Source organism: Pleurodeles waltl, chromosome 4_2, assembly GCF_031143425.1.
Source record: "Pleurodeles waltl isolate 20211129_DDA chromosome 4_2, aPleWal1.hap1.20221129, whole genome shotgun sequence".
NCBI classification, from domain to species: Eukaryota; Metazoa; Chordata; class Amphibia; order Caudata; family Salamandridae; genus Pleurodeles; species Pleurodeles waltl.
This window is the reverse complement of record NC_090443.1, coordinates 51083331-51104092: the sequence shown is the minus strand read 5'-3', so window position 1 is coordinate 51104092 and position 20762 is coordinate 51083331. Positions and strand designations below refer to the sequence as shown.

General features: G+C 43.7%; 1 protein-coding gene across 1 annotated transcript in view; it reads left to right on the top strand.

Moving 5' to 3' along the window:
* The window catches only part of KCNH3 (potassium voltage-gated channel subfamily H member 3), a 379713-nt gene that overhangs the window by 166258 nt on the left and 192693 nt on the right, over positions 1–20762 (top strand). The window contains exon 9 of the mRNA XM_069230614.1: positions 205–404. Coding sequence (XP_069086715.1) covers positions 205–404 — 200 coding nt within the window. The remainder of the gene's footprint in view (positions 1–204; positions 405–20762) is intronic.

Below are 20762 nucleotides of genomic sequence, written 5' to 3'. Positions count from 1 at the left end.
TTTCCTGTCTCACCCTCCAGTCACAGATTTTCCCTCCGTTTATCCTCCCATATCTCAGTAGCTGCTCTCTTGTCTCCTATCTCCTCCCTCCCGTCATCCTCCTTTTCAACTATTTTTCTTCTCTTCCCTTTTTGTCTCTCTTACCTTTCCTCCCTCTTTCACCCTGCATCTCACTCGATTTTTCGTGTCCCCATCTCTTTCCAGCTCTGATGCACGCTGTAGTGTTTGGAAATGTGACGGCCATCATTCAGCGCATGTATGCAAGGCGCTTCTTGTACCACAGCCGCACCCGTGACCTGAGGGACTACATCCGCATCCACCGCATCCCCAAGCCGCTCAAGCAGCGGATGCTCGAGTACTTCCAGGCCACGTGGTCTGTCAACAATGGCATTGACACCAACGAGGTAAGACAGCGTTCAGGTGAGAGGCCCTCAACTGTTGGGCCATGTGCTGTACACCACCAATATGTGAACAGCACCGCCCAGTGTGTCCCACTGTAAACTGTGCAGAGCGGAAGCAATACTGAGGGTAAAGGCGCATGTGAGCCCCTGTCTTCTCAATCCTAAACCACTAGTGCGCAGCTAATAAACTCCAGATGTGCGAATGAAGGGGTCTTATGACTAGGAGTACAGAGGTTACTGCAATGTGGGTATTAAAAAAACACTGTTCGCCAGGTAATGCCTTGCTGGAGAAACTGAAGATGTGGGCTGTGAAACTACACAGAATACTTGGGCCAAAGTCACCTTTCAGAACCACATCAGGCAGCGCTTAGGGCGTTGTCTCACAGATCAGTAAGTAGGCCGGTTGTTTGGCTGTATGTTGGCCTGTTATATGATCTGCATACATGCCAAAAGGTCCGATTCAGGTGGCAGAATCCTGATTTTTTAAGCTAGAAATGGTTTTATTTTGGCTGTCTCCCGCCTACAATTGCTTTTCCATCAATGGAAGGCAAATGGGAGAAATACATTTCCTGATTATATTTTTTTAAACTCCCACTTTTCTCTTCTAAACTGTTGGCATGTATGGATCTACTCAGCAGTTTTTTTACTGTTGATTTCCCCGGTACTAACACAAAACGTGCCTGCAGCAAGCTCAAATTCATGGAGTCTTTCATGCCTTGCAAAACAACTCTGCATGTCTTTACAAGTTCAAGACTGCCTCAGTTTGGAAAAATGGGCCACTTTTTAGGTCTCGCCTAAGCAGCGCATGCGCTGCCTCTACGAGGCATGGTGTATCTCATCTGTGGGCCTAGAACACTCCCACATCTTGTAATTCGTTCCTTTGCATGCCCTTTGAAAATCCTTGCTTTTCTGTGGGCAATTGCTTACATTTGTCCCTCCTTTTGGTGTGCTGCTTACGCCCCGGGACTGGCCCTGTTACTTGTAGGCTTTCAATTCTGGGCCATTTGTCTCATGTTCGCGCACTATTCTTTTGTTTTGCAGCTCAACCTTGAGGAGCAGCAGAACTAAGTGCTGTTAGCCTCTCGTGATTCTTGTTTATTATGCTCCCTCTGTGAGCCAAAGCCCACGGTTTTCCCTTCTCCTCCTCTGTAGACAGACTTGTAGAAATCCAAGAATGCAGGGGTTTCATCACATCCATTGTGTGCAGAGAAACACTCACGGCCGTCTCCCAGAGCGGGTCACTTGAGGGCTGTCAGTAACAGTGAGGTTGAAACAGTACTTCTCTTGGGGCATTTTTCGCAAATTATTCGCTGCTTCCCAACTGGATGGGACTCCTTTAACTTTTAATTCTTAACATCCAACCTGTGTCTGGTTCTGTTTGCCGTATTGATCCGCAATTGGTGTTTCACATTACAGCCATGAGTATGCTTACAGTTTTGGGCTGGATTTTTGAGAGGTTTGGTGGGTAAATAATGACATAGGGGTTTAGTCCAGAAAGGTGTAAATTGCTATATTTGCTGTTAAGAGGCATGGTAGCAGTGCCTATGAAAGTACAGAAGCCGGGGTGGGGGTCTGACCCTCCGGAAATTCCATTGACTCCATACTCAGGTATATTGTACGCTTGATCGGACGTGCCAAAACTACACAAGGTAATGCAGTCATGGCTGCGTAACTTCCTTTTTGTAAACCAATAGCGAGAAGTTGGACCCGGGCCACTACATCAAAGACTACAAGTCCCAGAAGGCACTGCTTTGTAGAAAGAATGCCCTGTGGTGCAGTGAAATGGAGCCTGCAGTAACCTCTGTGTCACTGGGAAGTGGCTCTGAAGCAGTCAGTGGGCAAGGTTGGCATTGCCTCCAGTGCCAACTCCATTCCATGTCGAGGGCACGCTGGCTGATGGTATGAAGCTGGCAAGGATGGGTCCTCTGGGGGTATCACTTGGCTGGTACCACTGCAAGGTGGCGTGTCACTCTTTGTTATAGATCTGTGCCAACATGGTGACCAGGAGGCGGAAACTTTGCCCTCCAGAGCAGCCTTGAGCTCCCTGAAAATGAAGACTGTCAGATCGGCCAGCTGAGGCAAAAGCAGAGCTAAGGAGTGAGGTTAGGTCTGCCAGTGTGGCACCGAGCCTGCAAACAATGTTCATCTTTTAATATTCTGCAACAATCTCCACTGTGGCACAGGAGTTGGCTCAGCTCAGCAGTCTGTGCTGTTAAAGCTCACGCTTATAAAATACAAGTTATCACAGCAGTGCCTGTTAAAACAGATGCCAGTGCAGGGCTGCGGCCTGGCATGATCTGCCTGCACAGTTCCAGGTAGTGGCAGGAAGGGCTGTCGAGATAGGCCATGCAATGTACATCAAAGAAAGAATACAGTCTAGTTTTAGTGAGGTGCAGCACCTGTGCAAAGGAAGTAGGCGTGATAAACGAGAAAGAATAGTTTTAGCAAGGTAAACTAGCAGGATTCAAAACTTCCAGACTTGTTTCTCCCCTGTGAAAGGGGAGCTCTGGAATGAGCAAACGGAACGCCTGCCAAACCCACCGTCTTCACGATGTTTGACTATGGACCTCACAGGTCTAAACGCTTGATTTCACATGTCCTCCAAGACCTGTCCAAATCTTTTTTGTGGTACATCTCTTGTTTACACTCCGTTAAAGCATCACACGATCCACTTTGGGGTTTGCTGTTATCTTTCTTTTAATGGCAACCCTTGGATATTCCGCTGCCATGGTCCTGCACTTGTTTATTCAGAACCTTCTTTAGCTTGTTTTGCACATACAGGCGCACCTCGGTTGTTCTGAATCACATTTGAGCATGCTGGTTCCATCTCATCTGGATTAAACAAGGCATCATTGTCCCACCTGACCCTCTTCCCATTAATAGTGTACATAACTGGGCACGTTTTGGCGCTATAGACAGGACACTCTTGTCTGGCACCATGCCTACCAAAAATGAATGCCTCCTTGTGTAATGTAACTGGTGCTCACGTAAAGCGCTTCCATACCGTCAGGTTGAGTTCGTGCTATATAAAAATGCAGAAAAACCCAAAAGTGATCACCTCACAGAGGAAATGCGTGTAGGGTGGCTGGGTGTAGCCCAGAGCTGCACAGTCTATGCATCACTGAATCGGGCCAGGAGCCCTTGATCGGCCGTGCTGGAACCGGTACTGGTCCCATTTGCATCTTTCTTCTCCTGACCCTCTCATCTCTTTCTTCGACCCTCCCCTACCTTGCGCATGATCCTGCCAGTCCATTTTTCTGCCCCCTCACATTCCATGTAATTCGGTTTCTGCCACGGTGTGCTCTTTACCCTCCCCCTGCCATTCTCTTTGCGTTTTACGTCGGGTTTGAATATTTTGCCCCCTCACTCTGCCACCAGTTCTCAGCTCCCCCCTACTACCGTTCGACACTCTTCCCCCTCCTCCCTCCACAACCCCTCATCACCCCGGCCTACATGTTGTGAGCCAGGAATAACACTGGGACGCTGATTACCTCCACCGCACATATGGCGCTGACTGCTCGACATCGCACATCCTCGCCAAGTGACGTCACGCCGGCTCCTAACCCACCAGGCAACATCCTCCTTATCCTTGAGAGCGGCCCAGGAGAGGGCATCTGTGGAGCGCTTGAGTCGGAAGGGAAGTGGCCACTATTGACCCATTTTATTGCTTAAATATGTGAGAACCCCACACTTCTTTGCTTTGATGATAGTTATTATGGTTAGGAAAACACTGACGGGTGGATTTCTAGATTTAACCTCAGTCACTGGTAATTACTATGTCACTCCAGACAGAGGCCAGACACAGCCTTGGCCCTGCTCCAGTAGGATCAGTCAGGTTCGAAGCGCCGCATTCTAGAGTGAATACAAGCAACCTCTTCTGGTTTAGGCCATTTTTACCACAGAGTATTGTTGCATTGTGATTTTAGCAAAATGCGGCTTTATTCTTTATTGATCTATCCGAGATTATGTGCCCTCAGTAGATTATAAACCCATATTTTGGTGCAATTTACATACGTTTCCCTACCATCCATATTCTCTATCACATAATCATATAGTCCTGGGTAACAGGGTATATACTCTCTGTCAGGTGCCTCTCCGCCGATTTTGGATGCTTCTATACATTGGCAAAATCCACTCTTAAGAAACCCTACTGAGCTCCAAACTTTCTATTAAAATTACATTTTTTTATTTATATGTGTTTGTAAATTAAATAAAATGTGTCACCATTTGTGTATTTGTTTGATGAATGCCTTTTTTCTGATTTTTTTTGTGCATTGTTTTGCGGTTCAAATTATCAATAATGTATAGGCCGGGGTCCCCAGCTTCCAGTAATGATTAAGTGGGGGTCCCCAGAAGTCTTTTATTGTACCTTCCCTGTAAGGGAAGCTTGCATTGTGCCTTCTGTGTGAGGAAAGCTTGCATTATACTCTCTCTGTGAGGGAAGCTTGCATGGTACCTTCTCTGTGAGGGAAGCTTGCATTGTACCTTCTGTGTGAGGGACGCTTGCATTGTACCTTCTGTGGGAGAGCAGCTTGAATTGTACCTTCTCTGTGAGGGAAGCTTGCACTGCTGCTGTTTTGTATCTGCTGTGTGTGAGGGAAGCTTGCACTGATGCCTGCGCTGTACTTGTTCCTTATGTGAGGGAAGCTTGCATTGTACATTCTCTGAGAGGGAAACTTGCACTGCTGCTGTGCTGTATCGTCTGTGTGAGGGAAGCTTGCACTGCTACAGCCTATGCTGTATCTGCTGTGTGTGAGGGAAGCTTGCACTACTGCCTGCATTGTATCTGTTCCTTGTGTAAGGGAAGCTTGCATTGTACATTCTCTGAGAAGGAAGCTTGCACTGCTGCCTGTGCTGTATTTGCTGTGTGTGTGAGGGAAGCTTGCATTGCTGCTGTGCTGTATCTACTGTCTGTGAGGGAAGCTTGCACTGCTGCTGCCTGTGCTGTTTCTGTTGTGTGAAAGAAGCTTGCACTGCTGCTGCGCTGTATCTGCGCTGTGTGTGAGGGAAACTTGCACTGCTGCTGTGCTGTATCTGCTGTGTGTGAGGGAAGCTTGCACTGCTGCTGTGCTGAATCTACTGTGTGTGAGGGAAGCTTGCATTGTACCTTTTCTGTGAGGGAGCATGCACCGCTGCCTGTGCTGTATATGCTGTGTGTGAGGGAAGCATGCACTGCTGTTCCATGTACTGTATGCTGTGTGTGAGGGAAGCTTGCATGGTACATTCCCTGTGAGGGAAGCTTGCATCGTACCTTCTCTATAACAGAAGCTTGCATTGTACCTTCTCTGTGAGAGAAGCCTGCATTGTATCTTCTCTGTGAGGAAAGCTTATATTGTACCATTTGTGTGAGGGGAGCTTGAATTGTGCCTTCTGTGTGAGGGAAGCTTGCATTGCATCTTCCCTGTGAGGGAAGCTTGCATTGTACCTTCTGTGTGAAGGAAGCTTGCATTGTACCTTCTGTGTGAGAGAACCTTGCCCCAGTTCCTAAATAAACTACCTACCCCTTTCTATCTTCATTTCTATCTATTCTATGCAGCTCTCATCCATGTATATTCACCATGCCACAAACTTTCACTACACAAATACACTCCACACTTTACACATTTCCACACTGCACAATTCCACAAGTAACAATTAAAATACAAACCATACAAACAATTTTCACTCCACACCACATACACCCCCTACAAATGCTTGGTTAGCTTTCTAATTCACTTTTTGGGGCCACTTTTATTTTGGTGCTCGGGTCTATTTTTTGTCCCAGTCCAACCCTAAACCAGACACAATCTCCCAGGGGAAATGTGGCTGATCATGTGTTATGAAAACACAATGCATATTCCTCTTTCTTCCCCCTTCTTCTTTTCCCTTGCTTTTTATGTTTTCCTGCCCAATTTTAAAAGTGTAATTTGATTACTTTTTTGAATATTTAGAATTTGTTTTTGAAAACTAAAACTTTGGAGATAAAAAAATTGGTAAGTATAAAATTAAAAGTGTTGCAGTAATACTTACCAATCATATTTCCAGATAGTGGTGGGTTGAACACTTCTCTTCCCTGGGAATCCTCATCAAAGTCATAAGCACTGAATATTCCTGCCCACGTGCGGGGACCACGAAGCATGTTAAATGTATATAATATATCTATGTAGAGCATAAAAATGTATGAGTATTTTAGACATATATATATATATTTATGTATATATATATATATATATATATATATATATATATATATATATATATATATACGTGTATTTTATTAAAGGATAACAATGCTCAATATACATTGAGTTTTCCTTTAATAAAATTCTTCCCAGACTCAACCATTTCTGTAAATCAGCAGAAAAGAGAGAGCATAAAGGGGAAACACAGCCTTTATTGAAGAGAAAACTGCAAGAGAATACAAAGGCATTGCTAGCCAATGGGCTGCATTAAAAGCATAACAGGAGAATACTGTCACTCCCTTTGAGACCCTCCAGGACCTCATGTATCCATTCATGCCCCAAATGTGACAGTTAGGTCAGTTCTTTTTTCCAGCTTCTTCAGTGAGGATCTTGGAGCACGGAGCACTGAGCTCTACCAATTTCTGACTTTTTGTCAAGAAATTGCTATATACAAATTATTTTCTCTACTTCACTCAACGTCTTTTGCCATCTGGAGTGAAGAGAAATAATTTAGAAATAATTTTCTGAGGGAAGACTTTAGTTTTTTCTGTAAACAATGCCCTCTCTTTTTGTCAAGTGCCCTCCCTGTGGTAAAAAGAAAGCACAGACTGACCCCCATTCAGTCTGCATCATGTGTCTTCCTAAAACGCATCTGGCTTAGACTTGCCATCACACTTTCTAAAATAATTTGAAAAGATAGAGAGAAGATACAACTTCATAGCCTTCAAGAGAGAGAAAAATACATTATAAGGAGGACTGCCATCCTCTTCCAAGAAGACTATTTCTCTCTTCACAAGGAAGTCTCCAGAGGCAGGTCTACTGACAGGTGAGAAAAACAGCAAACAAGATATACTTCCAGAGGGATCGACTTCAAAAGTGCCCTCAACCATGAGGCACTTCTCACCTGCAAGACCGATGTCGTCGATGAAACAACAGTGACCGACATCGAGAGACTCCACACCTGAACTCCTTCGACAGCCACGCATTACCATAAGACATCGAAGAACACATTGTCGAAGGAAGTTCCTTCATCAGACCATCATTGCTCGATGTTGACACATGTCTGGAGAGAAGTCTCCATCAACAGATCACCACCAGTCAAGGCAGGACCCTTGTGCAGAGAATTAATCGATGGCTGTCTACAGCCAGTCAACGTCGAGGCAAGCTCTGATGACGAAGACTACCTCGACGGTGGTGACACATCATCGTTCTTTGACGTCGAGACATACTTCACACTCTCCGCCAATGACAACCAGGTGCCATTCAAAATCGAGACAGACATCCCCTAGGCAGTCTCTGTCGGTGGCATCCAGACACCAACTGACATTGAGAAACACATCTAGGAAATCTCCGTTGACAGCAACTCGACACCGATGTCGAGGCATCATTCACCACCTAAGACTTCTTCCAGGTGTGATTCCTCCACAAGACCCCAGTCGACGTCAGTACCTCCTCGCTTGATGTCAAGGCAACATTCATCCACTGCCAGATCCACGTCAAAGCTTCACTCATCTCCTAGACCAGGGACACAGGAACGACCTTCAACTGCAACATCAAAACTTCCTCCCACTCATCTACAGGGAGACAGTTATCTCCTATTCAGCTTTCTCCCAGTCGGCTGTAAAGTGTTTGCCGGGATCTGCTTCCACAAAGCCCCGGACTCGCAATATTCACAAATGTACTCCTCCACACGGTCTCCCCTGTGGATACCGTCACCACTTCCGCAAACTGAGGTCACTCTACTTTTTTCGTCACATACTAGTCCACCTAGGTTCCCAACAAGATCCAGGATATCTAGGGAGGCCAGTACTTGGTGCAGGACCAGAACAAGGACAAGGAGTAGATCTTGACGCAGGACTAGACCAAGATCCCCCACACCAAGGTCTTGACGTTTCAGGTCATGCCAGCATGCACACAGATCCCCTACCTAGTCTTCATCAACAAAGTCGGCAGTAAGAGATTACTCCCCTACATTTAAGGACACTCCACCAACGAGAGTATCCCAAATAGGTGACATCAACACATTTAATGAGGCATTGGTGAGAGGTGCTGCTAAACTGAACACTGATATTCCAGCACCCACTATTCCATCATCGGTCATTTTTCGAGACTTTGCATCATAGGCCTTCCGCAAGACCGTTGCTTCCTTTGTGTCCAGGCCTGCTCCAACCAGTAATTGAGATTTTTCTTACCCCAGCCTCACCACGAACGGCTCTTGTGAGAATCGTAAAGAAATACAAGGCCCCAGATCAAGATCCCTTATTTCTGAGAACCAACCCTCCACCAGCCCTGGTCATTATAGCCGCTGCCAAAAAGACATACTCCATTGCTGAGTCATCCTCCATACCTCTGGAAAAGGAAAGTAAGCAAATGGATTCCTTGGGGAGGAGAATGTGTGGCACATCAGCCTCATTTATGAAGGTCTCCAGCGCATCAGCATTTCTGGGGAGATATGAAAGGTTTCTCTGGCATTCACTCTCCAGATTTACAGATAAACTACCCAGTGAAGGAGATCCTGCAAGAAGGAGGCCTGGTAGCTAACCAAGTAATTAGCATGGCAGCGGATGGTTCTGACTTTCCTGCACATGTATACTCACATGGGATATGTGCCAGGTGCTGATCATGGCTTCGTCTCATAGGTCTTAAGCCAGAGGCACAACAGCGTATCCTGAACCTCCCATTCACTGGCAACTCCTTATTTGGGTCCAAATCAACGCGTGAACAAGGAGCTAATCGGCAACCTTCAGCTTCGTCCCCAAAAAACAGGCATGTAATGAGATGTCCCTTCCCCCGTCTCCGTTACCCACTCCAGTAAGGGGGAAGTATCACCAAGCATCTAAACGAGAGGCGTTCCGTCACCAGCGACAACTAGGCCTTAAATATTGTACAGAATGGGTACTCACTACGCTTGAAGTCTCCTCCTCCATCTGTTTCAACATCAAAAGCCTCTTGCCATCAGTGGAGGCTCCTGCAGAACAAAGTCTCCATACTACTTTGAAAAAGAGCTATTACGGAGGTCCCATCCTCTCAAAGGGGATTAGGTGTGTACTCCTGTTATTTCCTTGTAAGGATAAAAGGGCCAAATGGAGAATTCAGACCCATTCTGGACTCTTGACTGCTAAACAAAGAGATCCGCAAGGAAAACATTCAGGATGCTTGCTCTCTACCAGATGTTTTCCATCAATCTACAGGATGCCTGCTTCCACAGCCTAATAGCCAAAAAACACCGAAAGTTCCTGCATTTCACAGTGGCATCCAAACACTACCAGTACAAGGTGCTGCCGTTCAGCCTGTAGTCAGCTCCTCGCACATTTTACCAGTGCATGGCAGTAGTGGCAGCAGTCTTACGAAGAAGAAACATTTTTGCCTACCCATACCTGGATGACTGGTTGGTAAAAAGCTCCTCCCCAACTCAAACAATACAACATTACTGTGTCCGTCTCAAGACCGTTCAGTACCTAGGTCTCCAGAACAATGTGAACAAATCAATCCAGACTCCAACCCAGAGGTTGCACTATCTAGGCACTACCCTAGACACAAACGTTTCAAAAGTGTATCCTTCGGAGGAGAGACTATCTTCATTAGCCCTGAAGTGTTCCAACTTTCTCCACACTCCACATCCATCTGCCAGACAAGTAGCGTCCCTTCTGGGGATGATGGCCTTGTGTATTCTCACTGTCTCCAATGCCAGATTTTACATGAGGCCACTGCAAGAGAATCTGGACGATCAGTGGAATCAATTCACAGACCATTAGGACGGCAAGCTGATCCTGTCACTGGCTGCAAAACATTTATTGCAATGGTGGTCTCACCGCCAGAATCTCCTGGTAGGTGTCCCTTTCCCCCAGGACATTCCTGCACAAGCACGTGTACCAGATGCATCTCTCCAGGGATGAGGGGGGCTCACATGGGTCATCTTCGGACACAGGGACTGTGGTCAGACAAGTAACAACAATACCACATCGCAGGCCTTGCTAAAAATTATAAAAAGTTTACTAGACCTGCAGGTCGAGTAACTTGATTAATCTACTCAACCTAACTGTAATGTACTTGACCCATAAATAGGTTTCAAATTGTGTGATCAAAGGCAAATATTTTAGTTTACAGAGTCGCCTTTTTCTTCATTCTCACATACAAGTGCACCTTCAAATATGTGAGCTTAGCATTTCTGCTGTTCAAAAATCCTCTCTTGTTTGGTTAAATAGACTAATGGCCTGATTACGACCTTGGCGGAGGGCATTATTCTGACCCAAATGTGACAGATATCCCATCTGCCGTATTACAAGTTCCATAGGATATAATGGAACTTGTATTATAGCGGGCAGGATATTCGTCACATTTGGGACAGAATAATGCCCTCCATCAAGGTCGTAATCAGGCCCTAAATGTTTTCTCCACGTATATTTAGAATCTAGACCACATATAGGGGACATATGATCTATGACTCGCCTCTTAGTTTACTAATAGCATTGCCATCAGGGCAGGAGTGTTTCTCAGTTTATGTTTAAACACTCACTTTTAATAAATATATTACTAAAGCATGATGTGGCAGCACACTGTCATTCACAGACAGTACATTTCCAAGAAATGTCTAAAAACCATTCCACTCACTTGCAGTTTTTCTGAAAAACTATACAGTGTGTTAACAATAATCTGTAAAAATTGGGTTTCAGAAAACAAATTTATCATTGCAAATCACCAAGCAAAGTGTTGGGATTTGTTTTCATCCTTTAAAAATATTTTTTTCATCACACAGACGTACAAAAAATGGGCTTTCACAACTACTGAAATATATTTTGAAATGTTTGCGCACACAACATTTAAATAACCCTTTTTTCGAAATCCTGGAACTCTGCAGACAGAAGGAAAATTTATTGTAAGACAAACTTACTTTTGACCTCTGTCTCTAAACACAGAGCTGATGTGTCAAGATCACAAGATTTAAAGGCATCTTTATTGCTCCTGCACTTTCTTACTGAACAGAACACCTGCTCTTTGTCAACTCGCCAGAAGGGGCGAGTAGGTCTTAAAAATAGCTCAACTTGATAAAATATGACTCGCCATAGCAAGTGGGTGAGTAGAAGTTTCTAGGCCTGCATAGGTATGATGGAACTGCTGGCAGTTCATGTAGCCGTCAAATCCTTCTATCCATCCATTTAAACCAGCTCACTCCAGGTCCAAATTGATAACACAATCACAATGCACTATCTAAACCAGCAAGGGGGCACTCAATCTCGCCCCCTGTCTCAGGAAGCACAGGTCATCTGGAACTAGCTAATAACCAGGAAGTTGACAATCACATCGATTCACCTCCCAGGAGTCAAGAACACACAAGCGGACTCTTTCAGCCGAAACTTTGCTGAATCGCACGACTGGATTTTCACAACAATGCCATGCAAGATATCTACCAAAAATTGAGGTATCCGCAAATAGACCTGTTGGCAGACAGCAGCAACAAAAAAAATGCCCAGACTCTGCATCCAGGTTCTACCGACCAGGAACAAAGGGGAATGCCCTTGTGATAGACTGGTCCAGGACATTTCTTTATGCGTTTCCTCCCATTCCGTTGATCTCAACACTCATCAACAAATTGTGCAAAGCAGGACCAGAATGATCCTGATAGCCCCATAATGGCCCTGCAGTGGTAGTACCCAGATCTCCATCACCTGTTGAAAAGACCACACAGGAGACTGCCGTGCAGAACAGATCTCCTATACAAGTTTTGAGAGAAGATTTTCCACCCCAACCTTTCCTTGCTGAGCTTGACAGCATTCTTTCTGAATTCCTGCAGCATGGACACTTAGGCCTTTCTCAGGAATGCATGCACATTCTTAGGGAGTCTAAAAGACAATCAACCAGACGTTCTTATGCTTTCAAGTGGAAAAGGTTTTACAAGTGGTGTGTTCAGAATCAATTCCAGCCAATTCTGGGGCAGGAGGAAGTAATATTACCCTTCTCCATTTAGCAAAATCTGGTTTGCAATTTTCTTCCATTAGGGCATATCTTGCAGCGATTACTAATAACAGGAAATCACCTACTCAAATGGCATTCTTCCAAATGCCTGTAGTTAAAGATTTCTTAGAGGGACTGAAAAAGGTGTTCCCACCAGTGCGATCCTCCTCTCCTACTTGGTAGTTAAATGTGGTGCTTTCGATACTCACGGGTCCACCTTTGAGACCCATACATAAGGCATCCCTACAGCCCCTTACCTGGAAAACTGCTTTTCTTTTTGCTATTACTTCAGCACTCGGAGTCAGCAAAATTCAGTCTCTCTGTGCCAAAGAGCCTTACACGGTGTTCCATACTAACAGGGTAGTGATGAGAACTCACCCGAGTTTTGTTCACAAGGTGGTGTCTGATTCCCACATTAACCAGACAATGTCACTCCCTACATTCTTTCCTAATCCATCCACACCAGCGGAAAGAACATTACATTCTTTAGATCTTAAAAGAGTGCTGAAATTTTATTTGGACAAGACCAAAGCCATGAGACTGTCTGACCCTCTGTTTGTGAATTATGACTGTATGAGGACGGGAATTGCCTTCTATAAATAAACCATTTCTAGATGGATAGTTTCTTGTATTCTGTTCACCTACCAGTTAGCCAACAAATAGTTACCTGCTAGGCCCAAAGTCCACTCTACAGGAAGCAAGGCAGCAACAGCAGCCCTACTAAAGAATGTTCCCATCTTCGAAATGTGCAAACTTTCTACTTGGAGATTGGTGCACACTTTCACAAGGCATTACTGCCTAGCTTCAGACATTAAGACAGACACCCAAGTAGGACAGGCCTCCTTTAGAGACCTATTTGGATGACGATGACAGTTTCTTCTGCTTGCTCTTGCTTCATCAGCAGGGGTGTGGGATGGGGTTGCTACTCTATTCAGTGTTTATGACTATTGATGGGGATCCCCAGGAAAAGAAGGATAAGTTACTTACTTGTAATGCTAATTCTGTTCCAGGGGAATCCTCATCAAAGTCAGAAGCAACCCGCCCACCTCCCCAGATAATAATCTTGCATGCAGCAGTTTATGCATGGCTGTGTTCTGTTCTTTATATCATCATAAAAAAAGTACTGACCTAACTGACACCTTTGGGCCATGATGGAATACAGGCGGTCCTGGAGGTCTTAAAGGCACAGTGTTAGTAGTCTCTTGTTATGCTTTTAACGCAGCCTATTGGCTAACAATGCCTTTGTATTCTCTTGCAGTTTTCTCTTCAATAAAGGCTGTGTTTGCACATTATGCTCCCTCTTTTCTGCTTTAACAGAAATGCTTGAGTCTGGTGAGAGGTTTATTAAAGGAAATCTCAATGTAAATTGGCCATTTTTAACCTTTTATATAGGCTGCGTTGAGATATTTAAATAGACACACATATATATGTCTATAAAATACTATGTATATATTTTATGCTACAAATCTATGTTATATATCTTTAATATGTGCTCCGGAGTCCCTGCACATGGGCGGGAATATTCAGTGCTTATGGCTTTGATGAGGTTTCCCCTGGAAGAGAACTAGGATTACAGGTAAGAAACTTATCCTTCCTTGAAATATGTCTGATACTCACCTACGGATGATGCACCTGGCTGACGGCTAACTCAAAAATCATAAAGCATTACACTTAAGAACTAAAAAGTTACATTCCACACCGAGGTTAATATATAAAAGTAAACATGGATTAACTCATTACCATTAAAAGTCAGGTGCTCAAATAAATGTTCATATTTTTTAATAAATGGAAAAAGTGTAAAACATCAAAACTAATCAACCTGGGATACAGGTTCCTAGGCCGTGTAACTGAACAATACAAATATTTACATTAGGAACACTGGTCACAAGAAAAGAGTGCTAAAAGTCTGTGAACAACAAATGACCCCCTCTGCAAATCAGGATCTTCCTGCAGACAGCTAGGGCTGCAGAGAAGTCACCCATAAGTAGGTTAGGACTATTAAAGAAAGTTTTCGAAGTGTATGGCACTGCCGTTCTCTTTCGGGACACGCAGTTATGAAAATGGCGATTCTTAGAGGTTTACTGTATAAAGAATCGTGATTTTATTAAAGACAAGGAGGCTAGCATTATGCATTAACCTTTTATTTACACTTCTGAGCAGCAAACCATTCAAAGAACCAAAAGAACCTTAACAACATCACAAAGAAAAAACAGAATGTCCATGTCCATATAAACTGTGGCCCATATTTATACTTTTTTAGCGCCGCATTTGCGCCGATTTTGCGTCAAAAAACGGCGCACATGCGGCGCTAAAAAAAGTATAAATATGGGCCTGTGTGTCCTCCATTTTCTTCCTCTTTTGTTTGAAAAATCTTCTTAATCTCAGAATCTCCCAAATCGAAAATGATCCTCTCTCACGAATCTGCAAAAAAACGAAACCAAAACACAAACAAATAACACTCTTCTTTTTTTCTCTTTTTTTTTAAAACATATAAAATACTCATAACCAAATCCTTCCTTTATTTATGCTGTAATACATCTCTAAAAAAGACATAAAAAACACACCTCCTACTCCTTGGTGGGGTGGGTGAGATAATGCTAGCCTCCTTGTCTTTAATAAAATCACGATTCTTTATACAGTAAACCTCTAAGAATCGCCATCTTATGTCAAGACAGGAAGCTAGCATTATGCATGTTTAAAGTCATACAACACACTTTTCGAAACATGCTCAATATTTTTGAAATAAAATGTCCTAAACGTTTCTGCTGAAGACCAATCTGCTGCTTTCAGAATAAGATCCAGATTTTCTCCCAACATAGAAACTTTACTTGCCATAGCTCCTCTCGCCGAATCTGCTGTGAATTTTGTAATATCTACACCAGCCTCCTTTATTGCACCTTTCATCCATCTAGCAATAGTAGCACTTGAAACTCCTTTAAATGGTCTTACATAAGAAATCAAAGGTTGCTCAATACCTGCTCCACTTCTTTCCAACATCCTAGATTCATATTCCTTCATACAATGTGCTACACACATTTTTGGACATTCGTCAAAATATGGATAAAAGATCGTCCTAGACAATGCCTTAGTACATTTACACACCTCAAACAAAACTCCAGTTGATTGCTAAAATCTATGACTAACTTCAAAAGCCCTTACATCTGAAACCCTTCTGAATGAAATTAAACAAAGTAGAGTAGCTAACGTCCAAGAAATCCCTCTGTCTCCCAAATATTTATTCACTGGCCACCTTTGAAATAAAGCAAGGACCAAATCAACATCCCAAAATACTTCATACTTCGTAAACGGTGGACGTTTCAATCGAATTCCCTTCATGACTCTACAAATCAATTGACTCTTACCAATTGAAACTCCCTGACAAACGACGTGACCTGCTGCAATAGCAGATCTGTAACAATTAATAGTTCTGTAAGACAAAGCTCTATCAAACAATTCTGCTAAGAAATTCACCACATGAACTTCATCTGCCTCCACGGGATCCAAGTCCCTTTGTAAGCACCTACTAGACCAAACTTTCCAAATACTTCTATATCTCTTTTTTGTTCCTGGTGCCCATGACTCATCCAATCATCCTGCAGCTGAATCTGAAAGGCTTGTGAATCCTCCCAAATCCCTGATATCCTCCAAACTAGAAGGTTCAATGAACCTGACTCCACCAAAGGATGCTCCTCCCCTTCTGGCCCTGACAAATGTCCTTTGCAACACCTTATTAGAATCGGAAATTCTACAGTCATCTCCATAACAGATGGAAACCAAGGCTGTGTTTTCCAAAATGGAGTTACTAGAATTAACTGACATTGCTGACGCCTCACCTGTAACACAACTCTCTGAATCATCGAAAAAGGAGGAAATGCAAAACCTTTCATCTTCGACCAATCCTGCACAAATGCATCCACTGACATAGCACCTGGGTCGTGCCTCAAACTGACATACTTTTGCAACTGACAGGTTAATCTGGAAGCGAAAAGATCTACTTCCAAAGGAACCATAGCAAGATTTATCTCCTTGAATACATTCTCGTTAATTTTCAATCGCTGAAATCCCTCATCTGACGTGAATTCCAATCTGCTATCACATTCTGCACACCTGGCCAATATTCCGCTTTTAAACTGATTTTGTGCTCTAAGCAAAAATCCCACAACTCCGTCGCCAATTCTGCCAAATTCCTCGAACGAGCACCTCCCAATTTGTTTATATACATCACCGCAGTAACATTGCCTATCTTCAAAAGTACAGAATTGCCTTTCAAAACATCCCTGAAACTCTGTAAGGCAAACATTCCTGCTTGCAACTCCAAGCAATTTCTCCAAATAAGTCCACATTCCACCTGTCTCCAAACCCAGACAATGAGCACCCCAACCAAACTTGCTCACATCTGCTTCTAATACAAAATCTAGTTTTATGACAAAAATCACTTGACCATTCCAAGCTTCCAAATTTTCCTTCCACCAAATCAACTCCTCTCTTGCCTCCTGTGAAATTGAAACTTGAGCTCCATACCATAGACCTCTTCTTATCCCTAACATATTTTAAGCGCTGTAAAGCTCTGTAATGCAACAGACCTGGACAAATCGCCTGAATGGACGAAGACAAAAGTCCAATCACATGTGCTAGATCTCTCAAAGTCACCTCCTGCTTTCTTAACAATGACTGTACTTCTTGTTTTATTTTCTTCACCTTCCTTATTGGTAACACCAATTAACATACATTTGTGTCCACTACAAACCCTAAAAACTCTTTCCTCCTCACAGGAATCCGCACAGATTTCTCAAGATTTATAATAAAACCCAGACTTTCCAATAAATCCTTCACCAGACACAACTGTTCCTTTAAGAATCTTTTTTCCTGGTTCAAAATCAAAATATCGTCCAAATAAATAATCATTCTCACACCTCTTTCTCTGAGAAAACCATCTCCAAACTTTTGTAAAACACCATGGCACCGAAGCCAGACCGAAAGGTAAGCTCTGAAACTGATATAACTGGTATTTCCATCTGAACTGCAAAAACCTCTGACTACACTGGACTATCGGAATTGTAAAATACATGTCCTTGAGATCCAATTTCACCATCCAATCCTGTTCCTGCAAAAGATCCCGTAAAAAATGGATTCCCTCCATCTTGAAATGATTGTAAGTCACAAACTGACTCAGGTTCCTCAGGTTGATCACCGGTCTCCAACCCTTGTCTTTCTTTTCCACCAAAAACAAAGTGCTTACAAAACCCTTATCCTGGTCCTCCAACTTCACAATCACATTCTTTTCCTACAACTGACATATTTCTATACAAACTTTCTCTTCCAAATCTTTCTGAAACTATAATTCTATTGGCTCTACCACCTGCACCGGCTATTGATCGAACTCTATAACATAACCTTGAACCGGTTGCAGAATCCACGAATCCTGAGTGATAAATTCCCAATTTTCTTTGAAGTACTTCAACCTTCCTCCTACCCTTAACGGGAAAGAAGTAGAAATAGTCTTCATACTCACCTTGACTTTCCACCTGTCCCAGATTTCCACCTCTCCATCTCGTAGACCGAGCAGGGCCCCTTCCTCTTTGAGGGTAAAATTGTGTACCTCCAAAGTTTCCTCTGAAACTTCCTGCTCTATGATATTGGGCTCTAAAATTTGCCCGGCCGGTAAGCTGCCCTCTCCTACCAGCTCTTCCATATAAATTATTATTTGAGAAAACTCTTTTAATGCGCCTTGTCAAGACTAGTAAAAGTACGAACATATTTTGTCAAAGCTTTCACCATGCCGTCAGCGAATAATAGTCCTCGAGCCTCTTCTGAAGACTCTTTGCCAGCTAAATCAAACAGCTTCGGATTTATACGCATCAAGACCGTTTTCCTCCTTTCCGCCAAAAGCCCTGCATTGGCATTACCTAGAAAACAAATAGCTCTTTGACACCAACCAAATTCTTTCCTTTCAAGAAAGCGACCTCCACTGTATCAAAAATTCTTGCCAAAGGACCCAAAACATCAAGCAATTTGTCCTGCACTTGTTTTAGGGATTTTTCCAAACCCTTCCTAGGATCTCTTCCCAACTTAAACAAGTAAGTTATCATATCCGGGTCCAAATTAGGAGTCAAACACACTTTATCATCAATCACGGGCCTAGAACATTCCACCCTCATAACATTTCTCTCATCTTTCTCAAGAGGCTTACGAAGCCTATCTTTAATATAACCTGCTACATGTTCAAAAGGCCACCACTCCTTTCCTCGAGGGTGCCTAATATCCTTTGGCTCAAACAGTTTTTCTCCTAAAGGATCCAGTAATTCTTCACCAGAATTCGCCCTAAAAATAGTCCCCAAATCATCCTCCAGATCATCCTTGTACTCCAGATCTAACACATATTCGTCATCATTGTCATTTATAAAATCTCCACTACAACCTTCCTTTTCAGTGTCAAGCTGACTTTCTATTGCACCGCTTAGGGTACCTTTCGTTTTTGAGCCGCTAAGGACTCCAATCTGTCCCATATCTTTTGTCAAATGCCTCCTTTTATCCAAACATTTACCCCCTGGACCTCTCAAATGGTCCTCGTCCTCCGAAAAAGAAAAAAACTCTTCCTCGTCCACACCTTTCCTCTTGCCCAAGGCTTGCCTCATAGACTCCTGGACCACTGCCTTAACCTCTTCACAGACAATCTTACGGATCAAGGCCCATATTTATACTTTTTGACGCAAACCAGCGCCGGTTTGCGTCAAACAATTTACCGCTGGCTAACACCATTCCAACGCGCCAGGCAGGCGCCTTATTTAGGAACTGACGTTAGCCGGCGCTGCGGGCTGGTTAGAGTAAAAAAAATAAAAGACTAGAACTGGGCAGCGCAGGCGTAGGGAAGAATGGGGGTTGTGCGTCAAAAAACAGTGCAAGTCAGGTTAGAGTAAAAAATCATGGCTCTAACCAGACTTGTGCCATTTTTTGACACCAACCCCCATTGAAATGACTCCTGTCTTAGGAAAGACAGGAGTCATGCCCCCCTGCCCAATGGCCATGCCCAGGGGACTTCTGTCCCCTGGGCATGGTCATTGGGCACAGTGGCATGCAGGGGGGCCCAAGTTAGGCCCCCCTAAGCCACTTAAAACAAAATTAAAAATGTACTCACCTCAACTTACCTGTACTTACCTGGGGTGGGTCCCCCCATCCATGGGTGTCCTCCAGGGGTGGGCGAGGGTGGCAGGGGGTGTCCCTGGGGGCAGGGAAGGGCACCTATGGACTGCTTCCATGGTCAGAGACCATGGAAAGGAGCCCACAGTTCCCTCAACGCACGCCCCCACCCAGGTGGTAAAAAACGGCACAAATCAGGCTGTGCGCCATTTTTTAAGGCCCACCCCCTCCTGTGCGTCAAAAAGGCGCACATTCCCTTAAAGTCATTTTTTGGACGGGAACGCCTACCTTGCATGTCATTAACGCAAGGCGGTTTCCCACATCCAGAAAATGACGCACACTGCTGAATTTTGATATTCGTGGGGTCGGCGTCAAAGTATAAATCTGGTGTTAGGTTTGCGCCAAATTTGCGTATAAAACTTTGATGCAAATTTGGCTCAAACTGAGTATAACTATGCCCCCTAGTCCTCCTGAGAACCTTCCCTTTCCACATTAAGGTCAGACATAGCTCTAAATAATAGTATATATATATATATATATATATATATATATATATACTATAACAACAATCAGTAACTCTTAAAAATCAATTTTAGCCAATATACCAACGGTGAAAAGGTTACCATGGAAATGCCTAACAAAGAGCAATCCGCTTCAGAAACAAGCCGAAATGCTTGTAACAAAGCAAATTCCTTAAAGTGAAATGGCGCGCATGAGCGTTACAAAGAACGAAGTGCGCGTTCATTAAAAATAAACAGATGCTCTGAAGCGCGACGAGAAACCTTAAATAACAGCCACGCTGAACAACAGTGCATGTTCATTAAAAATAAACTGACACGCTGAAGCGCAACGAGAATCCCTAAATAAATAGCCGCGCTGAACAATAGCGCCTCTACTCCAAAAAGAAATACACTAAACGCGTTCGTCAATTTCCTGAAACAGCGTGCCTAGAAAAACTCCGCTAAACATACTGAAGCTAAAAATAGCGTGTCTAATCTAAGACACGCAACTGACAGCATCTCAAATCAGTCATCCAAACATAAATAAAACTTGCTGAAACACGAAACAAGCCAAGCATGTGCTAAATAAATACCAAAGCCCATACTACCCA